Here is a 23,436-nt window from a genome sequence, read left to right on the forward strand (position 1 = left end):
TCTGTAGGCTTTATGACACAGACTGCTTTCCATGCCTCCCTTGATCTATCCTTTCCCACTTTCAAAAGCATCAACACTTAAAGCCAAATAATCAAGTGCCACTCTAGCATCCCTACAGCATAATCCATGAACTTCAGTCACGGCTTACTCTGCATTGACACACCAACTGAAACCAAATCTAAGCCAGCTGTTCACTTGGGCACTGTGATTTGCTAGGAGTATTGTCCTAGAATACTGCTTTCATGCTATTAATGTCACAGCTCACCCATCAGTTTATCATCAAGTTTCTCCTCTGTAGCAGTTACAGTATCACTGTTCCTAGCCTATTTGATTCCCACACCCGCATCAGAAATTAACTTGATCATTTCTTCTTTCTAGCTAAATCTATTCCTTCATCTGATTCACCACTTGGCACCTGAACACACCAGAAATAAGTAGCTAGGATTTACCATGCAGATCTAACTCAAGAACAGAAACTGAAAATTGTGACCTCATTAAGTCTTATTGCGTAGGCTAACTAAATTACTAGAACAGTATCTGTAATAATGGTGGCATTAAAATGCTCTTTCAGATTTAGAAAGAGCTTCATAACCCCATCTGTACTTGTCATATAGGAATAACTTCATCTCTCCATTTCATGCACTCCTTTCATCCCACCTTCAATGAAGAAAAGCAGATTCCATAAAATCAGATATCCTTAGAGTGTGGGAAAATATCCTACAGGAGCTACATGACTGGGTAATTCCTGTCGCTGTTAGTCTGGAAAAAGATGAACTCACTTTATAGTCTGTTGCATTACATCCATCTCTTCATATACAAAATATGGCTTTTTTTCATAGAGCATTAGGCAACTCTGACATTTTAAATATAGCAGTAACTTTGTTGTCAGTGTGGGCAAAATACTCTTTCTATGAAGAAAAGTTTAAGTCCTTTAGATGAGATATTTGGAACATTGTACTGCATACTGAGTCTACTACCTCCAAACCCTTCATATGTTACCATCTTCTCTGCAGGCTTTTGTTTGTAGTGGTTGTATATGACTGAACAGAGATTTAGTGGGTCAGTTCATCAGAAGTACTTCCAACAAGGCCTATGGCAACAGATATGAAGAATTCAGCTTCTGGAAATGAAGAGTGTCTCAGGTTTTGAGCACTGATGTTCCTCAGATGTAGGAACAATAGGCAAATATGTGCAGACAAAAGAAAATGAAGGTATTGTACCTTTTTGCTTGTCACAACACTGTGCATGGCCTTTACATCAGAAGGATCACATGTGCAATATGCCTTTGTGAAACACTAGCAATATTCTTCCCGTTAATGAGTATGGTGTAGCAGAAAAAAACCCAAAATAAAAACACTAACCCCCAAAAAAACCCTGTGTGTTTTTATGTCAAAACAAACATTTGAAAGCAAGCAGGTGGATTAGAAATTCAGTGTAGCATCTGATTTCAGTGTTCAACTTCATGAGGTGTGTTTCAGGGTTTAAGAAAAAGAAAAAAATCCCAGTAGACAGCTAGGTAAGCTTTGATACACCCAATAGCAATGATGGATTTGTAACTGAAATGTAAACATATAGTCTGAAAATACCAGTAAACTGTAATTTATGCAGTTAGGTACAATTTGAAGACATACTTTACCATAATAGAAACTATACTGAATGAAATCTTTCCTTTCAATCTAACTCATTTGTGGGTTTTATATCAAACTACTTGCCGGGAAGAGTAAGTTTTATGTTTTAAAGTGCAACAGAGAGAACCCGATCTTTGAAATCATTTTTCAAAGAAGAGCGATTTATTCCTTAGTCTTGTGAAGAGAGAGCAAGCTGGGACAAACTACACCTTAAAACCCCCCACCTTATATATTACTAGCCATGTATTCAAACTGTTCAGCAGACAATCTCGCACTTCCACAATGGGAATGTGGGGGTATGAACAAACTACTGCATGCTAATCTTCCTCTTCCTTTTCTCAAAGTTTGAGTCAGCTCACATCCCTTCATCCTTCAGTAGAAGTTTTTCCACATTCATCTATTTCAAGGAAGACTTTAAAGAAACAAACAACAAAAATGAAACAACATACATTTAACTATCTTTGTCATTCTACTAGTACTCTCAAAAGTTTCTGTTTTAAGGATTTAAGGCAAAGTTCACTGCCTAACCTACGTTCATTTCAACTGTATGTTCATAGACTTTTCAATTGTTTATTGCCCTCATGTCAGCTCTGTCCACTTCAGACCTAAACATGACTGGGAATCCTTAAAAGTAATACTGAAGACACAACTTGAAAACCCCCATACTGCATACTGTTATTCTTCAAGGTCAATCATTCCACAATTTCTAAAATAATTGTGAGTTTAAGTATATAGTAGGTAAAAGAAAAACTTCTGCTATTATTCTACTTGCTGTAACTATAAAAACCTAAGACGACATTCTTACATAACCCATCCATGGGTCACAAACACTGGCAGTAATGACAGAAAACTCAAACACCATGCTTCCTGAGACCTGACTAATAATCTAAAAATATAAGGATAGTTTAATTTTACAAGCTTGTAAGTCTGACTCACAGAATCACAGAACTGAAGCCTCAAATACCCTGGTTGTCAAGTCACTTTAAAGATTCAAGAAAAACTAAAATGGAACGCTATGAGTTCAAACATGAAAAAGCTCTCATTTTTCACTCTTGCCAGCACAAAAAAAACTAAGCTGAGGTTTACCACTGAAAAGTTAAGGGCTACTACTTCAGTTTTATTACTACTAAAATTTTCTCACTACTGCAACATTCCTTGGGCATACATGCAGAGAAATCTGCTTCCTCACATGACCTGATGGAGAGCACTTTCATCCTTCTTAGCCTGCCCCTGGAGTGGCTCCATATGTATGTATTCCATTTTGTTACCCTAGTTTTCACCCTTGTGACTGCCAAAGAGCTGATTCACATACTGCTAACCTTAACTCAAAGTTGGATTTGTAAGTGTTTTATTTTACAGAATTACATATACTGGAATGTGTTGAAGAAATCTGACAGCATTATAAAACATCAGTTCTTAGCAACAGAGCTCACTAAAGTATTCACTTGGTCAGCACCTTAAGCTTTCAGCTGGACAATCCCACAAAGTTCCAGTTTTGTGAAGAGGTGTAGCTCAGCTGAGCTCTTCCCCTCTATAGAATAGCTGCAGGGTCTCAAAAACCAGTATTGATTTTGAAGTAGTAGTTTACATTTCTCTCAAGATATAAACGGATTTGGTCAACAAAAAGCTATGCTAGCATTTTAAACAGGACCTTGAAGACTACTAATGGAAACACCCTTAAACTGAATTCAGTAGTTCAGGCCTAATGGCTTTTCCTAAAAGCCCTTATTTCTAGCTTTCAAGTGTTAAAATTAACACTACTCAAAGCCACCTTTCCATAGCAGGGACAATAAATTAATCTCATATTCAATGCTGGTTACACCATTTTCTCTTGACATTTTGTTATGGTAACTGGAACAGAGCACCAGACTGAAGTAGTTTCTGCTGGGTAAAGCAGAGAGGTTAAATATCTGCATCCATTACTAAACCTGAGAGCTTTAAATTGTTAACAGTAGACTTATCCTCACATGGGCTGTCTTAATACAGACCTCAATATAAGAGCCACTAATCTACAGCTTTAGACAAGAAAATAATGTTTGCAGGCCTCTGTGTATTCCATCATAACCCTAGACTAACATGCTATTTCCACATTCCTGTCCATTTTTATGAATTAGAAACAAGAACAATTCAAGTGGCTCATAACTCAAGCCAGTGTAGAATACTATTTAAACTTTCCTGTAAGAAGAAGGAACCTCAAACTGTTGCCACATGTTGATACATGATGCTTCAGAGATTGCAGAAGTAAGAATTTGGCAGAGCAGATGAAAAAAAAAATAAATAACCAATTCCACATTTCCACTCAACTTGGTGCTTTGTAAAATAACCAAACTCAAGCAATGCAAAATGTTGCCTAAAGTAAAGAAACATTTTTCTGTATGTGCTGCTCAGCAAAATTCTGGAGTCTCAAGTCTTCTTGTCTCTATCTTCTGATTTGGAAGAAAAATTGCCCCGTTGCCCTTGGTCAATATTAAACATAAGAGCAAGAGTGGAACAAGTAACTAACAACTCAAAGGCTGGGTTAAGTACAAAGAGCAGAAACGGAAGGAAGAAGATTAAGTGTTGTAACTTTTGAATTGTTTATGATTTTGAAGCAGATTTCTTCAGTTTAAAACCAGCAGTAAGTTCCTGTCAAAGCTGAGAAATCAACTCATTTTAACTGCAAGTAGGCAGTTTCCCATGGCAACAGCAAAAATTTTGTGCAGGATCCAAATTTTCATTTAAATCCTCTGTGTTTTGAAAAATTATTTATTTTCAAACCCCTAGCTAAATTTACATAACAGTATCACATTCAGCCGGTCACAAAGAGACTACTGCTACCGTTGCTCAGTGGCTCAGCAAATGCTAACCATTCCAGTAGTTTTCCAACTGCAGCCTGAGCGAACCACAGATGTCTGTGGACAACTGAACAAAAGCAAAAAAATGAGATTTATTGTATGGGATAACTACTTTCCACTTAGACAATTTCAGAAGATCTACGCATTCTTTGGTTTTTGTTTAACAATTAAGAGCAACTCCATTAGTTAAAACTTCATTCTGATTATATTTTTGTTCACAGTAAGAGACTATTACTAATTCCTTTCAAACACTGCCAGGTTTTTTCTTCCCCATCTTCTAAATGTCCTATCCCGGAGCAAGAAGGATTTTTTTTCTGAGCCATCTTCTTTCTACCCTTTATACTTTGGGGAATATTTGGGACAAGATGTCTTTACACATTCCTCTTATCATACCTTACTGAAGAAAACAGAAATAGCAAAAAACTCCCCCAAAAATCCTGTAGATGATGATGAAGAAGCAAAATCAAGTTAACATGGTGAGAAGAGAACTTCCTCAATATAGAAAGCTCCAGCTCTGTGGAATAGGCTGCAAGAGCAATTGCTGTTCTGGCTCCTTATCTCATGTTTTTTATTAGTTTTGCTTGCCACATCCACCTGTGTTTCCATATTATAAAAGCATAAAACTCCCAACAAAAGACACTCAACCAACTTGTCAAAAAGATGTATCCTTTCTGATGACAGCACAAGTCTGTCCTCAGCTGCTAATGATAACACCAATACTTGGCCTACAGATGTTAAGAAAATTAATGAACTTGCTGCTGCATTTTGTCTTAATATGGTATTCAAAGTACTCTGAAAAGCTTTTATAAGCACCTCTAATTTTGGCTTAAGTCAACAAAAGGTATTTAAAAGGCACACTTTTCAGGCTTTATTTGTAAGCAGTAAACAAGTACCTAGCTTATCCACCGTTCTGAAGTCCTTTGTCTTAGTCAAAAGAATACTATTCCAGAAACAACTGCTAAATAAATTAAAACTACTGAGTCATCTGTGCTTCAGTTGTATCAGCATTTTTAAAGACAAACAAACCTGATAAACTAGTTGTTCTGTAGAACAGTAATGAAGCTTCCATTTCCTAGCTACAGCTTCTAGAAACTTGCTACAACCCCAGCTTCACAGATATGTCAAATATATGCATTAGAGAAAACAGTTGTTCTCTCCCCACCCCCACCGGTCCAATCCTTAATTTAAGACTTGGATGAGAAGTAGTAGAAAGAAGTATTTGCATTAGCAAGTGATGAAACAGGAATGAAGGGAGCAGTTTTACAGTAAAAGTTGTCCAAAAGCACCCACTCCTTATGCAACAGCTCAGCAATGGCAGTAAACTACTTCTGACAGAATAAGCTATTGCGGGCAAAGGTATTACCATCTCTAAGAACAGACTCTCTATAAAAAGTACTGCTTTACTTGATGAATGTTAGTGTGCTACATTTTCTAGATCATGGCCTGAAACAGTAGACAGTCAGGTGTACTTCATAAGCTACCTCTACTTAGAAAGAATAAAGTTAAAATACTTCAGTTTTAGCATCATATCTTGTCTCAGACATGATACAGGGGGAACAGCCAAAAATAAAACCATTTAACCATTATTTTTTAAAGAATCTAATGGTTGTACACCTTAACAACACAAACCCAATGTTCACTCTAAAGTGTGTTATATACTGTACCCACTGAATACAGCACAGTGCCCATTTTCACAAGCACCACTGAGCTGGCCTGAAAGGGTTTTTCCTCCAGGAGTTATTGGCCAAACTCCATGCTTTAACACTGCTGCATTTCCAACTAATTAGGATAATACTCAGAGTATAGGAGGCAGCAAATATTCCAGCCCACACGAGTGCCAGATGATTTGCTAAACAGCAGACATCAACCATACATAAACTAAAAATCAGATGAGGTCTCAGTAATTCAGTATTATGCCGTCAGTAGACTGACAAGAGATGACATTGTCAAAACAGAAAAATGTACAGAACACCTGTTCATGTAGTTTCACACAGACTCACACTTAACACATCAGATTATCTAGTCATGGAATTTTGAAAGTTTGAAAAGACAAAAATACACTGTACCATGCTTCATTTCCTTGGTGCCACTACGTTTGGTTTAGAGTAAAATAGTAAGGTTCACGGACAAAGCAATTCAAAGGTTTAGTAATAGGATTCAGGCTATTTCCATCATTAGATCATTGCTCCAAAAGCTGAGCAAATAAAAGCCAATACTATCAAATCTGCATTTAGTTGCTAGCTCTGAATTAAAGCATTTTCAGGTACAGCAAGAACTTCAAAATCAACATCTGTGTTAAAATCCTCATTACATGTTGTGCAAAGAGTGTACAGGAAGTGACTGTTTTCCCTCTAGGATAACAGTAGGTGCCAGCTACTGGGTTTCAGTTTCAATAGATGCAAGATTGACATTTTGACCTCTATGCATAATCTAAAAAGCAGTAATGATAAAGAAATTAAACCCCACATGCAATAATAAATATGAGTTCTAAAAGTTAAGGTTGCACTCTGTCATGAGATATGAGAGGATCAACAGGCAGATGAGTCTATCTTCCAAAAATTACACTTACATTTAAAAACAAACCAAAACCAAATGTAAATGTTACAACTGGGGCTTGGCATCATACAGATGAGCTGCTGGACAAAGTACATGTCCAAGGCAAGATCAACTATTCTGTCCAACCCCAAGCAATGAAGCTTAGCTTCTAAGTAATTTTTCATAGAAGATTAGCAGGCATTATTTTCCTGTGCACATTGAGTATACATTTCCTTCACACAGCAGTGTATAAAAAAATATGAAAAATCAAAAGCAGTATGAATTCTAAAAGTCTTCTGCCTTAACACAGATTCTCGTTGACATGCTGAGCAGTTGATGACTGTAATCATGTAAAATCAACAATATATGGTAGTTAAAAAAAAATCAGAAAAGTTATTTTTAGATCTATAAAACAAATACTGCTTTCTAAGGAACATATACTTAAAAATCCCCAAACACATGAACATCCATAGGATACCAATTCTGTACACTTGGAGTATTCAGCTTCACTATAATACTTCCCTTTAAACTTACCATTATTGATACTACACTTTCAGAATTCATATAATCCACCTACAAAAGTTAAGCTATTTTACCCAGATTTCACCAGGAATTTCAGCAGGTCTGCTAATTAACTAAATAATAACTACATGTATTTTGTGTTATTATCTAATTAAAGGAATATAGTTTGAAATGAAATGTGTTTGCTGTTGAGTTACTATCTCCAAGATAAAGTAAAGATAATTTAAGTAAAGATAAAACTATATTACAGGCCAAATTCAAGTTTTTTAAGCCATCCTGTGATACTGTGATGCTAAATACCCATCCCTTGAGCCAAGAATGAGTTAACATTGTATTTTAAAGTTACTGAGAAGTCAGCAATCTAAGGAAAATAAAAAATATATTCTTCCAAATTCCTCACTTGAACACAAAGGATCCTAAGAAACTTTTTACATAGGGCATACATACAAATGCATATCTCACCTCACAGGAACTCTTCTTTTTTATACAAGGACTTGAAACCTCTTCCTCCCAATTTCTTTATCTGAATCAAGTACTGGGAACATTTTTGAAGAAAACATGAAAATCTTCTGAAAGTCTTAATGACTTACAGTATTTGCATCATTAGCACATCAGTTTGGAAGAAAGATGCTGGTGGTAACTGTTCTATAGACTGCTCTATCTTTTGTCTCAAATGGCCTTCCAGCTCATCTTTCCTCCTAGAAGCTAATCACTAATTTATAGACCACGAGTGTGTTAAAAAAGCAAGTTCATAAATTACTGAAGTTTGGGTAAAGAAAGTACTGGGTCATTCAACATTAAGTCTTGATCTTAGCTCATAAGAAACTCTTGAGCACACACTTCTGTTTTATAAACTGACACCATAATTAGATATAAATTAGAATATTCTTTGAACTTTGGCTAGAAGTACGACAAGTAAATCTCCAGAATACCTTTCCAGTGATGGTTTGGTCTGTTCAGCTTATTAGCCACTGCATGCAATTACTCTATTTGATTTTCAAAGCATAGCTGAAGGCTAAGTAAAATGATTTCACCATTTCCCTTTTGGCCTGTAACCAGTGAGAAAGGCAGTGATGTATATAAGCAAAGACTTGTAAGAAAGTTTATACCTTAAACATTTAAAGGAAAGTATTGTTTCCCACTCCACCTCTGGCATGTGATTGCAGAATTTACCATAGGTGCTCACAATCAACACGGGGCTTTCAATTTGCAGTAACAAGAGTCAATACACATCCAGCATCTAATAAATATTTCAAGCACTTTTCAATATGAGCTGTGCTAATTTGTACTCACCCTCTTCATAATGAGCTAAAGCAGAAAAACATTTAATTGTTCAAAACTGCTGAAACTGCAAGTTGTAAGATAAACAATTGTTGTATAACTGAGTGGCCAGTTATTGGCACCTATTCATTCCAGTTGATGCATTTGTCCTAATAATAGGAGATTTGTCTACACAAATAACAACTGCCTCTTTCTACAATTTGTATTGACTGCTAAATACAACATTGAAGGTGGTGCTCTTGCTAGAGAGCAAAGAAAAATTGTGAAAAACTTAAGTTGGAACTTCAAAACTTTGCAAATTAGGTGCAAAGGACTGAATTTGTTCATGCTTTTGTCTGGACTCATGTTCAGAAGCTCAAACAAGTGTAAATCCATAAAAAGCCTGCTAAGAGCACTCCTCTGGAGATGAATATTGAAAACCCAAAATTAATATGCGAGTTAAGCAGTACACTTTTATACATCCCCTGGCTTTGTGTAGTTTTCCCAAATTTTCTATTCTGACATTTCATCTACATCTGCCATTCAGTGTCAAAAATTTGTGGACTTGATAATCCTGCATTTCTGAGTCCACCATGTTCTATTTAAACTTGATTAGAATATTTGACTTTCAGGTCCTGATATTTTAACAGCTAAGTCAGAAGAGGCATACAGAGGTTGTTTTGTCTGTTGTGACCTGTCCAGGAGATTCCTTATTAATAAATTTTGACACTGCTACAAGATGCACTCCGTCGGTGTTTTCACTTATGTAGTCTGCGTGATTCACAAATTCCAGAGTACCCAATCCATAACCTTTACAATTAGCACAACTTTACATGTATTAATCCAAATGGATACAGAATACAAGCCACAAGAAAACTGTTCCCTTGGACTTTTAAAAAGTTTCACGCATCTTCTGTATGCTCTCCTATTGAAATAAAGATTGGCTAACTGGATTGGAAGGCAAGAGCTAGGCTTGAAAATCAGAGATGTAGTATAGACAGCCAGAGGGGAAACTGAGGCTAAAATAAGGGAGGGTGGGAATCAAAAATGCAGTACTAGAAGTAAATATTTTCCTTACTGCACTGAATTCTCTGCTTGTTATTCATGACCTACTCCTAAATGTGTATTGTCATACTTAGTAACACATACATGAAACACAGTATCACAGTATAACTAAGGTTGGAAAGGACCTCGAGGATCATCGAGTCCAGCCTATCAACACAGACCTCATGACTGGACCATGGCACCAAGTGCCACGTCCAATCTCCTCTTGAACCCCTCCAGGGACAGTGACTCCACCACCTCCCTGGGCAGCCCATTCCAATGACGAATGACTCGCTTGGTGAAGAACTTTCTCCTCACCTCGAGTCTAAACCTCCCCTGGCGCAGCTTGAGACTGTGTCCCCTTATTCTGGTGCTGGTTGCCTGGGAGAAGAGACCAACCCCTTCCTGGCTACAACCACCCTTCAGGTAGTTGTAGAGGGCAATGAGGTCACCCCTGAGCCTCCTCTTCTCCAGGCTAAACAATCCCAGCTCCCTCAGCCTCTCCTCATAGGGCTTGTGTTCAAGGCCTCTCACCAGCCTTGTTGCCCTTCTCTGGACACATTCAAGTGTTTCGATGTCCTTCTTAAACTGAGGGGCCCAGAACTGGACACAGAACTCAAGGTGCAGCCTAACCAATGCAGAATACAGGGGCACAATGACTTCCCTACTCCTGCTAGCCACACTATTCCTAATGCAGGCCAGGATGCCACTGGCCTTCTTGGCCACCTGGGCACACTGGGCACACCACAAACTTGGACAAAAGAGGGTATCAGAGATTAAATCTGTTTTTGATTTAAGAAAAGTAATATATTAGTAAAACTTTCAACAACAACAGAAAGATATTCATTATCTTACTACAGTAAGACTTTAATGACTCTTTACTTTTTGCAGCAAACACCAATCAGACACAGAAATCTAAGTCAGTATACTAGGAATAGCCCAAACAGAAGGAAATAAGGAAGTACTTGATCTTTTATTGACGAAGTCAAACATGAGTCACATACTTAGGCAATCTCTTAAAGCCAACAACATTTTCAGAGCACAGAAGCCAGATGAATGAACAAAACAAACTTAAGCCCAATGTCAGCATCTCAGCAAGATGCTACTATATTTAGCAGTTTCAGATTGGCGATTGGTTATTATGAACTCTAGTTACACTTCAGAATCAGTTATGCCTGTACCTTCACATAAATGACAGACTAGAGAATTCTGGGACATTCATTCAGCCAGTAAGTCATACGTTCCACCACAATGCCAAGTTTACAGGCGAGTTTGTTACTCTGTGCTGTTCTTACATACTGCTTGAACAGATGCGCAAACTAGTAACATTTGTGAGCAATGCTTTTCCACGTCCTCAAGACTCTTTCAGATCAAATTGGGGAAATTTATTAACCATCCCAAAAAGGTGATTTTCATCAAGCTCACACGTCTCATTGTTCCCACTACTAAATTACAGCAGTCATGCTGTGTTCTTTTGAACATGTTTACAGTACATTCATGGCACTGTAGTTAAGAGTAACTAACTATTAATATGGAGCTTGCTAACAGCAAAAGCAAGTGTCTTGTTTCACATAAGAAAGGTTTAGGTCACCATGTTCAAATTCACAAAAAAGCAAACTGAACACCAAGTTTAAGCAGAACTTAAGCAGTAAACCAAATAGAGAATAATATCAGATCTAGAATCTCCAGATAAAGAAAAAGTAAGTACTGGAATAACACCAAGGAGATACAATACAGAGATATGCAAGAGGCCAGCAGCTCCCAGGTCAGTGCCAGCCCTGATAGGCTCCCTGGACAAACTACTGAGATATACATACATTGCACAGCAACCCAGCCAGGCTTTCAGATTTCCTATCACTTAAGAGGAGGAAAACTGCTTGCATACCAGAGGAAATACACATATCAACTTAGCCACAATAATGAAGTGCACTTCTGCATTCAAGATAGTGAAACAAGGTGAATTTCAATGTAACCATGGCATGGTTAATCTGTAACTCAAGTAATCCACCCATATATAAAAACCATTTAAGTGCTTGTTTTCTGTTTAGTTTGCTCCTGAAGGAGTAAAAGCCATTTCAATGGATACTCAAAGGAACAGACATTACCCCTCAACAGCTAAATGCTGTTTACTTCCTCATTCTTATAATTGTTCCTGCAGATATTTATTTTCTCTCTCACTACACTTAGACCTTGATCGTTACCTCTATTTCAAACACAGTATTTCTAATCAAGGTTTTTGGGTTAGCCTCTCCAGTTAGTTTTACAGTAGTCAAGTTTTCCCCATTTGTCAAGACATATTCAAACATCATTTATACCCTAAAGAACTGCAAGACTGTAGTATCATAATTTTGTGAAGAACACAGAAGTAGCTGCTGTTTTCCAGTTGAGTGATAAAAGGTCCTCTACGGATTTGGTTTTCTTTGTTCTGTTATTGAAAAAAAACCACAACAACCAACTCAAAAAAAAATCCCACACCCAAAAACACGACTCCTCAGGGAAAGTGCCTACTAGGCAAGCATAACCTATACACACTTTCTAAAAATTAGTTTCAAAGCCTACCATCATTTCAGCCTCCCAATCTACTCAGCAGCAAAAAATCTGATGATTTCAGTTTGGTTGACTGTCCTACCTTCTTATAGTATTATGCTAGCTGATTTACCTAACATAACTGTAAGCAGCATTATGGTTTAGGAAGCAACTATGCAGAGGACTATATCAGATCATAAAGTAAGGAACTCTCAATCTATAGGAAAGGATACTAACTTTAGAACAAACCTTTATGGTAACTTCCTTCTTATAGATCCAAGTTTATCTTTACAGTAATTTTGTGCCTAGTGACTGAAGTTATGCTTAGCCTGAGAAATTTGCTGCTCAGTGGAAATTCAACATGTGGATGTTGATAGAGAAGTAGTTTTAAACAACTGTACAGCTTCTCACTCCACTGGGGAAAAAAGATAAAGAAAAGGCAAAAGAGCAAGCACCATTCACATGAAGAGGATCTGCAGGCTTAATATACCCTGCTCTTCTACTACTTTTTAACCCTCTGCTCTCTCCCTTGAGGGAAGCAAATTTCTCAGATCCGCATGGGTCCTCCTGATCCATTTAACTGCACAGCTGATTCATCTGTTCCCATGAAAGCTTCAGCTTTCTTCAGGAATTTTAAAAATTTGAGTGGATGTATGTGGGAAGAGTGCAGCATTCCTTCAGTCTCTTCAATTCCTGCAAAGACATCTCTGGAGCCAACATATGCTGGCTATATTCAGAAGGAAGATACCGACGAAAGTTAGCAGTAAAACTACTTTTTTAATCATTATAAAAATAGATGACACCATACTTAACTGCTAGTATAATGCACTAACTACAGTACTCAGTAGAAATTAACATTTACCATAAAGAAAAAGTTGACAGTTACAAGTTGAGAAATGTAGAGATTAATAAGCTGTTTCTCATTAAAAAAAAAAAAAAAAAAAAAAAAAAGAAGTAGTCTTATATGAATATTCAACTGATAAAAATGATCTTTCACACTTTTAACAAGTAAATGCCAATAACATCTTCCAAAAGCATAGACTGGCAGCACCAAGGTCTCTTTTGCTAAGCAACACGGCAGCTTCATTTTGCATTTATCTATTTCACTGTCACCCCTCAAAATGACTTGTTTCTGTGAAAGATTCTTTCTGAAGTATTTTTAACAGAATGTGAGATCTCTTCACATAAAAATCCATAAAATGCAAATGAAGACTTCCTCCTGCCTTTGTACTCTCTCTTGGTCTAGGAACTGCTGAAGTAGCAGAAACTTTCTCTACTTACAGGGGATAGACCATGCCATTGCATAGAAAGGTTTTCACATTATGCTTCAAGTTCACATGCTCTTTGAATTGAATCTGAGAGCCACTAAGCTTTCATCCCCTTGGTACCTAGTAACCAAATCAGTGAATAAAGACATTTTAATGATTCCAAAGACAGAACCTTCACAGCTTATTAATGTCTCATTGATGACATCCATTTATACTATTATTTTTAAAGCGCTCAGAGACATCTAGTTAGCATTTCAAGCCCTGACATTCAGATAGGAAACAAAATCAGAGGTCAATCCCTTTATGCTTTATTGGCAGCAAGACAGCAAGATTATAGTTAAAAGCGCCATTGTTTCCAGTCAACTAATGAGGAAATAAGACTAGAACAAGACACAAAACAAATGAGAACTTGGAAATCAAAAGTTTCAGGAAGACAGAAAAGAAATGATTATACAACAATGCAAACTGCAAGCTACAGAAGAGTGCCTCCCACATTACAGGGAAAGGATATTTCTACTCCTGCAAAGTTTATGTAAGTAAAATTCCTGAACATCAAATCATATTTAGAATGGGAAAGCAGCAGGGAGCAGAAGCCACATAACTGATAAGCAAGGCAATCCAAAGAGAACATTCAGCATGGATAAAGACATTTTTCTGAGTATCAAACTATAATTTCCCCTCACATTTTTCATTAATTCAGGAACAAAAAATGTTAAGTTTCAAATGAGGCTTCTCCTGCATTCTAAGGATTCATAGAATGTTCTTGCCACTCCTCAATTCACATTTCCTGTTGTGCAGTAAAATATAAGCTCATTCTTTTACTTTTTTTTCCTCTCTGAAGGTACCACCCTCTACTTCATTTAGTTTCACAAAATCCATGATCACCTATCTGCACCCCTATAAAACTTAGCAAAAATTAGCCAAAAAGTTAAACTGTTAGGAAGGAAGAGGCTCAGTTCAAAACTTGCTTACGTAAGTTTTAGTTCCACAGGAAACCAGGCTAAGAGTTTACTAGCCCACAACCTGTCAAGAATATGTAATGGACTGAAAATGTGAGACTACTTGTGCTACTGACAAGTAGGATGCTTGAAGGATGATGATAGAAACCCTCTTTGGAAGTGAGGGAAAAAAATAACAAGATTAGGTCACAAATATACAGAACATTCCCATAGCTTATATACCTTCTACATTAGATGCAGCTCCAAAACATAAGGCTTCTTTTACTGTAATCAGAGATGGTATCTCTCTTTTAATTTTTTTTACTTAGTACAGTGAGATGGTGCCCTTCAGCCTCTTTAACATGAACCAGACTGGCTCAAGCTTCTTTCAGTAACAGATGGAACCAAATATTCAGCTTTGCACTGAAGTGGATGAAAAGCAATCACATAAATTCATTTGCTACAAGAGTTATGCTGTCACTCAAGCAGAGTGGGGATATATGAGGGTGGTGAGACACTGGAATAGGTTGCCTGGGGCGTGGTAAAGCCCCATCCTTGGAGGTTTTTAAGGCCAGGCTGGATGTGGCTCTGAGAGCCTGATCTAGTGTGAGGTGTCCCTGCCCATGGCAGGGGGGCTGGAACTAGATGATCCTTGACAATTCTACTAGTAAAACCCTTAGCAATTCTATAATTCTATTCTATAAAAAAAACACCAATGTTTGTAATTAGTATGGCAGTGATCTTGTAGATATAAACTGACTTAAGATGGTTACTGCCAAAGTTTTTTGCCTCTAACAGACACACAAAGATCCACTAATCACTAGTGTGCAGTGAACTTTCTAGATATATATGGAAGCCCTGTAAAAGCAAGCATCCAAATCTGCTGCTGAAACACTCCAGTGGCCCACAAAGCTGAGAAGAAAGAAAAGACACACAAATGTAGCATCCAACTTTATTACAGAATCACAGGTACATTACATTTAACGAAGAACTGAAGTGGGATAATTGTATTATTTCCAGTTATTAACTCCAGCACTTCACAAAGCAGAGCATGTGAGTGCACAGCCACTTTGATGCAAAGTCCAGTAGCTTAGCTGAAACTGTCAGAAGACTATTCAAGCTAAGCTGTTGGACTTTGTACTAAAGCAGTTGGAAGTACTTGCACACATACCTTTTTGCCAAGAGCACTACAAGTCTGGGTAACTATCAACCAGAGTTGACAACTGGAATAGGAAGAACTTCAGTCATCACAGCAAGGTATGTCAGCGTGCATCAAGCTCCCAAAGACAGCTCTTAATTTGTTCAGAGGCCCAAGTAATTTTAGCTAAATTGCAGGTAAACCTTTGCTCTGATGTAACAGAAGACGATATTCCTGAACACGATGGATTCTCCAGAGCAGAATCTTGCCTTTATGTGTATGTGCTTGTCCCACAAACCTCATTGACAACTGAAGGCAAATGAGGACAGATGTTGCCTTCAAATACTACAGTGTACCTAAAGACTCTTCACCCATTACACAGGTGTCTACTGATCCTGTCCCAGTCACCCTAACTAGATACCAAAACACTTCACAGAAGGTTAATGAATTAAGCCTCAACACAGCCAATAGCTTAGCATCACCGTATTAAGGATGAGCCGTAAGGCACAGATAACCAAACCGAGACCACACATATGCATATGCACACAAGATCAGCTAAGCAGGAACAAGATAGTGGCAGTCAGTACAGAAAGTTTAACGTACGGACACATAACTACTTTACCAGCATGACCGAGGGTCGACTCGGGGGCAGGAGGGGAGCTGGGGGGGATGAGACAAGAAGGAAGCCCAGGCACCGAAAGGGCCGCGAGGAGGGGGAGAGGAAGCTCGCCCTACCTCCGGGACCCTCAGCACGCATTAAGTTCAAAATCTGTCCCCAAGCAGGCCGCAGTTCCTGCCGACTCCCTGCCTCACCGCTCGAGTGGAGGGCCCTAAAAAGGACTCCGTGCACGATCCTCCCTCCTCAGACCATAGCACCGCTTCGCCCATCCCAGGATCTTGCCGCCGCCTCCTACCTTGGCCACATAGTCCTTCACCTCGTCCAAGTCTCCATTTTTGAGGGCCCACATGAATTCCTTGTCAGACATCGCGGCCGCCTAGCAGAGACGCGGGAGGACGAGGAAGCGAGGGGCCAACAGCACCTCCAGGGAGCGAGGGCGGCGGCGCGGAGGGCGGGAGCCCCTCCCTCGGCTGGCGGCCGCTCGCTCGCTGCCTGCCGGCGGTTGGCGGGGCGGGGCGCGGCGCGGGGCAGGAGCAGTTACTGCGGCTGGAGATCGGCCCGGCACGCGGGAGAGGGAAACACGGGAGAATCCGCCGGATCGAGGGAAAAGCGGTTTACTCGCGCGCGGCGCTTCCGCTTCCGGTTTCCATTCAGCTCCCCTCCCCCGCGATCCCCTGCCCACCCCACCGAGACACCCACGCGGGAGAAGGGGCGCGCAGCGCATGCGCCTCCCGCAGACTGCCGCCGGAGCCACTTTGCGCATGCACATATTGCCAGCGTTCCCCGTGATCGTGGAGACGCGGCGGAGGCATCGCGAAGGCAGCATCTCTGCTCCATGTTCCCGCGGCCCCGCCCTGGGCGTTGCCATGGTGATGAGGGCTGCGTCAGGTTCCGCTGACTGTGTCGTCATCCCGCTGGCGGGGCCGCGGAGCTTGCCTCGGGCTGAGAGGGTAGCCCTATAAAACGCAGCCTTACACTTACCTCTGCACGTAGCAGGGCTCTGCGAAAGGTGTGCGCGGGACGCTGCGTCTCTGCCGGGGACGCTGCGGCATGCTGAGGGCACAGCAGGCTGTTCTGGGCTCCGCTGGGCTCGGAAAGGCTCCTGGGTCCTACCTCCGAACCGGCTGAGGAACGGCGTGTTTTAATACCTGTGCCCACTGAGAGGAACTGGCTGCCTAAATAGCTGTTCTGCAAAACCCGAGGCACAGAATGCGCAGTGATTATCATTATCATAAGGATTCCAAAATATAAGCGGGGAGACATAAAAGGAAGTATGTGATAATTAGTTAATACGTTGGCAGTCTGTGGTTGCATCTGTTTTTTGAAACCACCTATTTTGCGTGTGGAACACAGAACATGAGTCATGCTCGATTGCTAATAGGGAGCTGCTTTTCCTTTGGCAAGCGTCATCCTGGGTGCCCCTTGGAGCTAGAGCTAGGACTGTACCCAGTCTAGCAACAATATGTAAATGTGCAGATGCTGTTTAAAGGCAGCAATGATATTACTAATGAGAAAGAGGGAGCACTGCACCATACCGGCAAAGAACTTTAAAGAGGAGTTGAGGAGGGGGGGAAGGGAGTGATGGTGCCTTACAGCTCGTGATTTTTCTGGTTTCATTGTATTTCTGAAGCACAGAAGTTTTGCAGGGTGTTGCAGTAACTTGGGTGCCAGCCTTTGGTAATGAAGAAGAAGTTAATTCTGTCGAAATGCATCTTCTAACAGAATGGAACTGCCTTTTCCCTGAGCACTCTAGTAAAGATGATCTAGCAGCCACTTAAGCAATTGTTGAAGAGTCTGGCTCTGAAAACTGAAGCAAGGAGTGTGTCAGCGTGGATAAATACTCCCTTCAAGATCAGAAGATGAATAATGATTTGGAGGTTTTCCTCATAAATAAGCAGGCTGGGTTTATTTATTAACAGAGTGCAAATCCTGTTTTGTCTGTAGGCCTTTTCCAGTATCATTTGTAGATGCTAGTAGGTTTTTATAGTTTATTTATTTCACACTCAAGTACTGTACCTTCTTTTAATTATGAGAGTATGGATATTAAACCATTATTGCTATCTCCTTCACTAAAATTAACTAAAGCCTTTGTGCCTTCATGCAAGAGAAGATAGCTTTTTTCTATAACTTTATTTCTCTTTTCAGGAGTATTTAACAGGAGATGAAAAATCAAGAAATTATCTCTTGATAATATCAGTTATTTCTCTACATTCATTAAAAAAAAAATATAGAAACACACAATAATTTAGGGTAGAAGGAGTCTCTACAGTTCACCTGATTTAATCCCTGCTTAAAGCAGGGCCAATTTAGACAAGGTTGCCCAGGGCCTTTTCCAGTTAAGTTCTGATTATATTGGTGTGGTGTAACCACAGCTGTTCCTGGTAGCCTGTTCTAATGTTTGATTGCTTTCATGAAACAAGCAAGCAAAAATACTTATATCTAGTTTAAAATTACCTGTTGTAACTTTATTTGTTACTACTGATCCTATATGTACCCCTTCAAGAAGAGTTTTGCTCTGTCATCTCTCTATATTCCCATGATGCAGCTTAAGATGCCAGTAAAGTCCTCCTCACCTCACTTTAACTTTGTCGTCTCTTTCAGCTTTTTGTCATAGGACATGTGCTGAAGTTTATCATCTTGGTTATCCTTTGATGGACTCACTGTAGTATGTCAATACCTTTTTAGCTCTGGGGACCTCAAAATTGGAAGCAGTACTCAATCTCCAGCCTCACCAGTGATGACTGGAAAAGATCACTCACTCATTGATTATTCTTTTGAAGGCTGAAATTGCTTTCAAGCAAACAGTTGCAATCAAGGGTTAAACATCAAAGTCCTGATATTTGTGTGAGTGACAAGAGAGTCTCTGTTCCAAAAGCAAGGGACTGTTCAGTATAGTTGAGTATCCCAATCAGGTTAACTTAGCCCAAAGCTTTGCTGATGGTGCAAGATTCTGAATAGGTTGCAGTTTGTTTTTTCACAACTGTATGGGCTTTGCAGTGCTGACAAAGGTGAAATCCTTTGCTAGTAAGCAAATGAGCGCTGGGCACATTAGGGACTGATACTAACAAAGAGGAAACACAAAGCAATGTAATTTTTCTCACTGTGCTTGTTAAAGCAATAAATAAGTGGCTTCTAAAAGTGATGCCAAATGTGATTTTCTAATTAAATGAAATTTTTATTGAACTTGCTCAGATGCATAGAGATAATTCTAAATGATAATACTGTAGGTGAAATTCTAGGATTTTAGAAAAAGTTAGAAAACTGAAATTGCCCAACTCTCCAGGGAAGAATTGCAGATAGCAGTAGCCTGCCTTTTGTAGGAAGAATACAATTTTTTTTCCTCATCCACTGAGGAGGTGGAAAAAAAAAAAAAGGAAAGCATTTTTACCCTAATTCAGAGAAGATGACTGTGTGAAAAGTTACAGTTTGGAAAGTGAGTGGGTATTTGTTTATGCATATAGTATAGACTTATTAAAAGAACAGTGTCACATATATAAAATGTGTAGGGACACAGGAACCAGAACACAAGAAGTAGATCAGTCCTACTATAAATAAGCAAGTCAGTGTGAGCCACAGTTACAGAGACAAGTTTGCACCGTTACAGGCAACAATTAGACATTAATTTTTGTTTATCTCTTCAGAAAAAAAATACCCAGAACAGAAGGATTCCTAAAACTAATTCTGACATTCAAGGAGCTGCACAGGAGATGTAGGGCTTATTTTTGTATAACCAAAATAAATACTTCAGGTTTCAGCTGAAAATACAGCAAATAAGTAAATTTTGAGTAGATTGGTGCACCTGCTGAATAAGATGTTTACTGTGACCAACTTCTGTTTATGTAGAATGTCCATATTATCTGCATACCTGTTTTCTATCTAATAAAACTATTTCCTTTCCCTTTCCTTCATACCAGTGCATGTGATCTGCCTTGAATACATCGGTTTTTAAGAGCACGGTTTTAAGTTTTGGTATGAAAATTGGCGAATATTTAAATTTGGTTTAAGTGGCATTTTGGTCACTCAGTTCGCTTGAGAGCTGCACCCTTAGAAGAACCTTCCGTCTCTTTGTGACTATGAGTTATGTCCTGCCTGACCTCTAGTGGTTATCTCCGGGAATTAGGTCTCCTGCCTGCGGAGTGATTAAGTTCAGTTCTTAACGTTTGACAGTCAGGGAAGGCGTGAACACAGATTTAGGACTACCTCAGGTTTAAGAGAGTGCCACACAAAGAGAATCTAAATGGGATTTCAGGACTAGATCTTAGGTTTGTTGTGTGAAGGATGGTATGATTAGTTGCGTGTGGTTACAGACTTTAAGCATGAGTACAGGCATATCTTCTACATATCTGTGAGTTGAAATAATACTTAGCCATCCAGGTAGCCATCTCCTGGAGTTATTACTGGGACTAGTTCTGTTTAACATCGTTGTCAGTAACATGGACAATGGGATTGCATGCACCCTGAGCAAATTTGCTGGTAACACCAAGCTGAATGGTGCAGTCAGCACACTGGAGGGAAGGGATGCCATCAAAAGGAACATTGAGAGGCTTGGGGGGGGGGGGAGGGGCAATGCAAAACTCATGAAGTTCAACAAGATCACGTGCAAGGTTCTGCAATCCCCAGTATAAATACAGGATGGGGGATTAAGGGAATTAGAGCAGCCCTTCAGAGAAAGATTTGGGGGTATTGGTGGGTGAAAAAGTGAATACAATCCAACAATTTGCACTCTCAGCTCAGAAGGCCAATCACATCCTGGGATGCAGGTAATTATGAACCATGTCTCTATAAATGTATATACACACAGATCATGCAGATATGTATGTCTGTGTATTTCTACATTCTGGATCTGCATGCAGATCTCTGTATGCTGTAATCCTGTTTAGGTGCAAAATCAGTCTGATGTCCTAAAACCTGTTATTCCTTTGAGCATTAGTCATGATCCTAGTCTGTGCATTTGAACATTTCGTAACTGTCTGCTTACTTAACAATTGCTATAACTATAAACAATGGATGAGGCATAAAGCATTCATAATCACCAGATGTGATCTGGAACTAAGCAGCAGTTACCTGAGAAATGAATGGGCATCTATTCACACTGCTGTTCTGGTGACTTGTATATTGGCAGTTCAGCTCCTCCAAATTCCCAGGTGTTGCTGCAGTTTTCCATCTAGAATCTTTTTGGCTACATTTGCTATGCTAATAGAAAAACAATTTTCCTGTTGAATGTGTATCTACTTCTAAAAAATTATCCACCATATATAGCTTTACTGCTGGAAGAATGAATGTTCGAGGTCAGTGTACATGCCAATTTCTCTTGATAATGACTTTAACGTAAGCAGTTCTGCTTCAAAGTGTTGACATCATGGATTTTTTTAGCCTGATATTAATGTTTCCTGTCTGTATTACAGATAGTAAAGATGATGGGAGAAACCTTCCTATATTTGAGAAGTTGTTTCTGGTTAAAAAAAACCCCAACAGACTGGGTAATGATATAAAATCTCAGTGCACCAACATCTGAACACCTGAGAGGAAAATAAGATTTTCTGTCCAAGTGACAAGACCAAATAGGAGAAAGTGTGGGAATATTCTCTAAGTAACAGATTCATTATTTTTTTACTTTTCTCTGGAGCCAGTCACTGTTGCAGTTAACTACTCCTTTAATAGATTAAATTTTAAATTAAGTCCACTGGCTTTGCACCTTGCTTGGCTGATGAACCAGCCATGGTATTTGAAGTGTGAACTTAGTAAAACTGCACTTTTGGAGTTCAATTGAAAGTCCTGTGTAATATTCCACATTGCCATCAGCCAGTGACTGTTCCATTTGCTTATGGTTAGGGGAATTTGTCAGCAATCATTGGCCGTGAAGTGGTTTACAGAATTTTACTCTGTGGTCACCTCACATAAAAATAAAAGCAATAACTTGTATTTCAAGTCTGTATTATAGAATATCAAGAAAATAGAATCTGAATTAAAACTCTGTTTAATAAACAGCATTAGTGGATTAATCATGAGACTCAAAGAAACTTCTGTAATCCATTATCGATTTTGATATTACTTAATTGTATAGCCTTGGGCTAGAAACTCTGAACATATTTTGTTGAGATTTTCTGACTCAGAGAATTGTGTAATTTGAGTATATAGTATCTGAGTTTTGACTGTGATAAGTGGACTTTACTTGCTCAACATCATTATTAATGAAAGCAGATTCAGACTGCAAGTTCAAACACTTTGAAATTAGGATGCACCAGCCTGATTATTGTCCCTTTCACAGTGTTTAAAATTTAGCAAAATTTAGATAAATTGGGGTGATGGGCAAGCAGCCTTAATTAAATTCACCATTCAAAAACTCCTCTGAGACACAGAATTAGGTACAGGAAAAGGTTAAACTTATTTTTAGTCTTGCTACCAACAATAAATATCCAAACAATTGGATGTGATGGTACTGTAGATTCTAAAAATTTAAGAACTGGATTTAGTCTACACTGATGTTTTGAAATTATTGCTTATTTTACTAGTGAACTTCAAAGAAAACATGTTAGCCCCTTCACATGATTCATAATGTATCTAAAAAGATAGAGGACACTTTATTTTGAGAGTCATATTTTTCATTGCTCTTCTTGGTGGAGTGATTCCAATAGAAGGAAAGAGAAAGTGCTAATTTATAGATGTTAGTGCAGCACCTATAATGGAATGCAGATAAAAGATTTTTGCTGGTATCCAACCAACAAAATGCCTGTGTCTTCTTCATATGGATGAAGTCAGTAGTGCCTTCCTGTCAGAGTAGGAGGCAGCAGTTAGCTCATGCTCTCATCCTTAAGGCAGTATTAGGGTGTTCATTTTGGAGGAGCCATCATGGGAGGAATGCTTGGAGATAGTTTTAGGTATAGTGATTTTGTACTTTTAAAAATGATATTATATTAGACTGAAGTCAGCTGGAAGATGTCTTGCACCAGGGTAGGGAGGTGAGGGAAGAGATGGGTGTTGCAGGGTCCTGTCTGAACCGCAATAAGAAAGATCCAACAACAAATGGCTTAATAAGAGAACTACTTTAATAAGACAGAATAGTAAGAAGAATATAGACCATGAGTAAACCTTATGTCCCTTCATATGCTGGGCACACTGCATTT

At 39.0% G+C, this 23,436-nt stretch overlaps 1 protein-coding gene across 1 annotated transcript in view; it reads right to left on the reverse strand.

Annotated features, from left to right (window-relative positions):
- MTPN (myotrophin) overlaps nucleotides 1-16,955 on the reverse strand; it is a 33,473-nt gene extending 16,518 nt beyond the window's left edge. The window contains exon 1 of the mRNA XM_068142162.1: nucleotides 16,608-16,955. Coding sequence (XP_067998263.1) covers nucleotides 16,608-16,679 — 72 coding nt within the window. The 5' untranslated portion in view covers nucleotides 16,680-16,955. The remainder of the gene's footprint in view (nucleotides 1-16,607) is intronic.
- Between the last annotated feature and the right edge of the window lie 6,481 nt (nucleotides 16,956-23,436).

The sequence above is a fragment of the Melanerpes formicivorus genome, unplaced genomic scaffold (assembly GCF_026170545.1).
Source record: "Melanerpes formicivorus ecotype bairdi unplaced genomic scaffold, bMelFor1.0.p_v2 SCAF_8, whole genome shotgun sequence".
Lineage (NCBI taxonomy): Eukaryota > Metazoa > Chordata > Aves > Piciformes > Picidae > Melanerpes > Melanerpes formicivorus.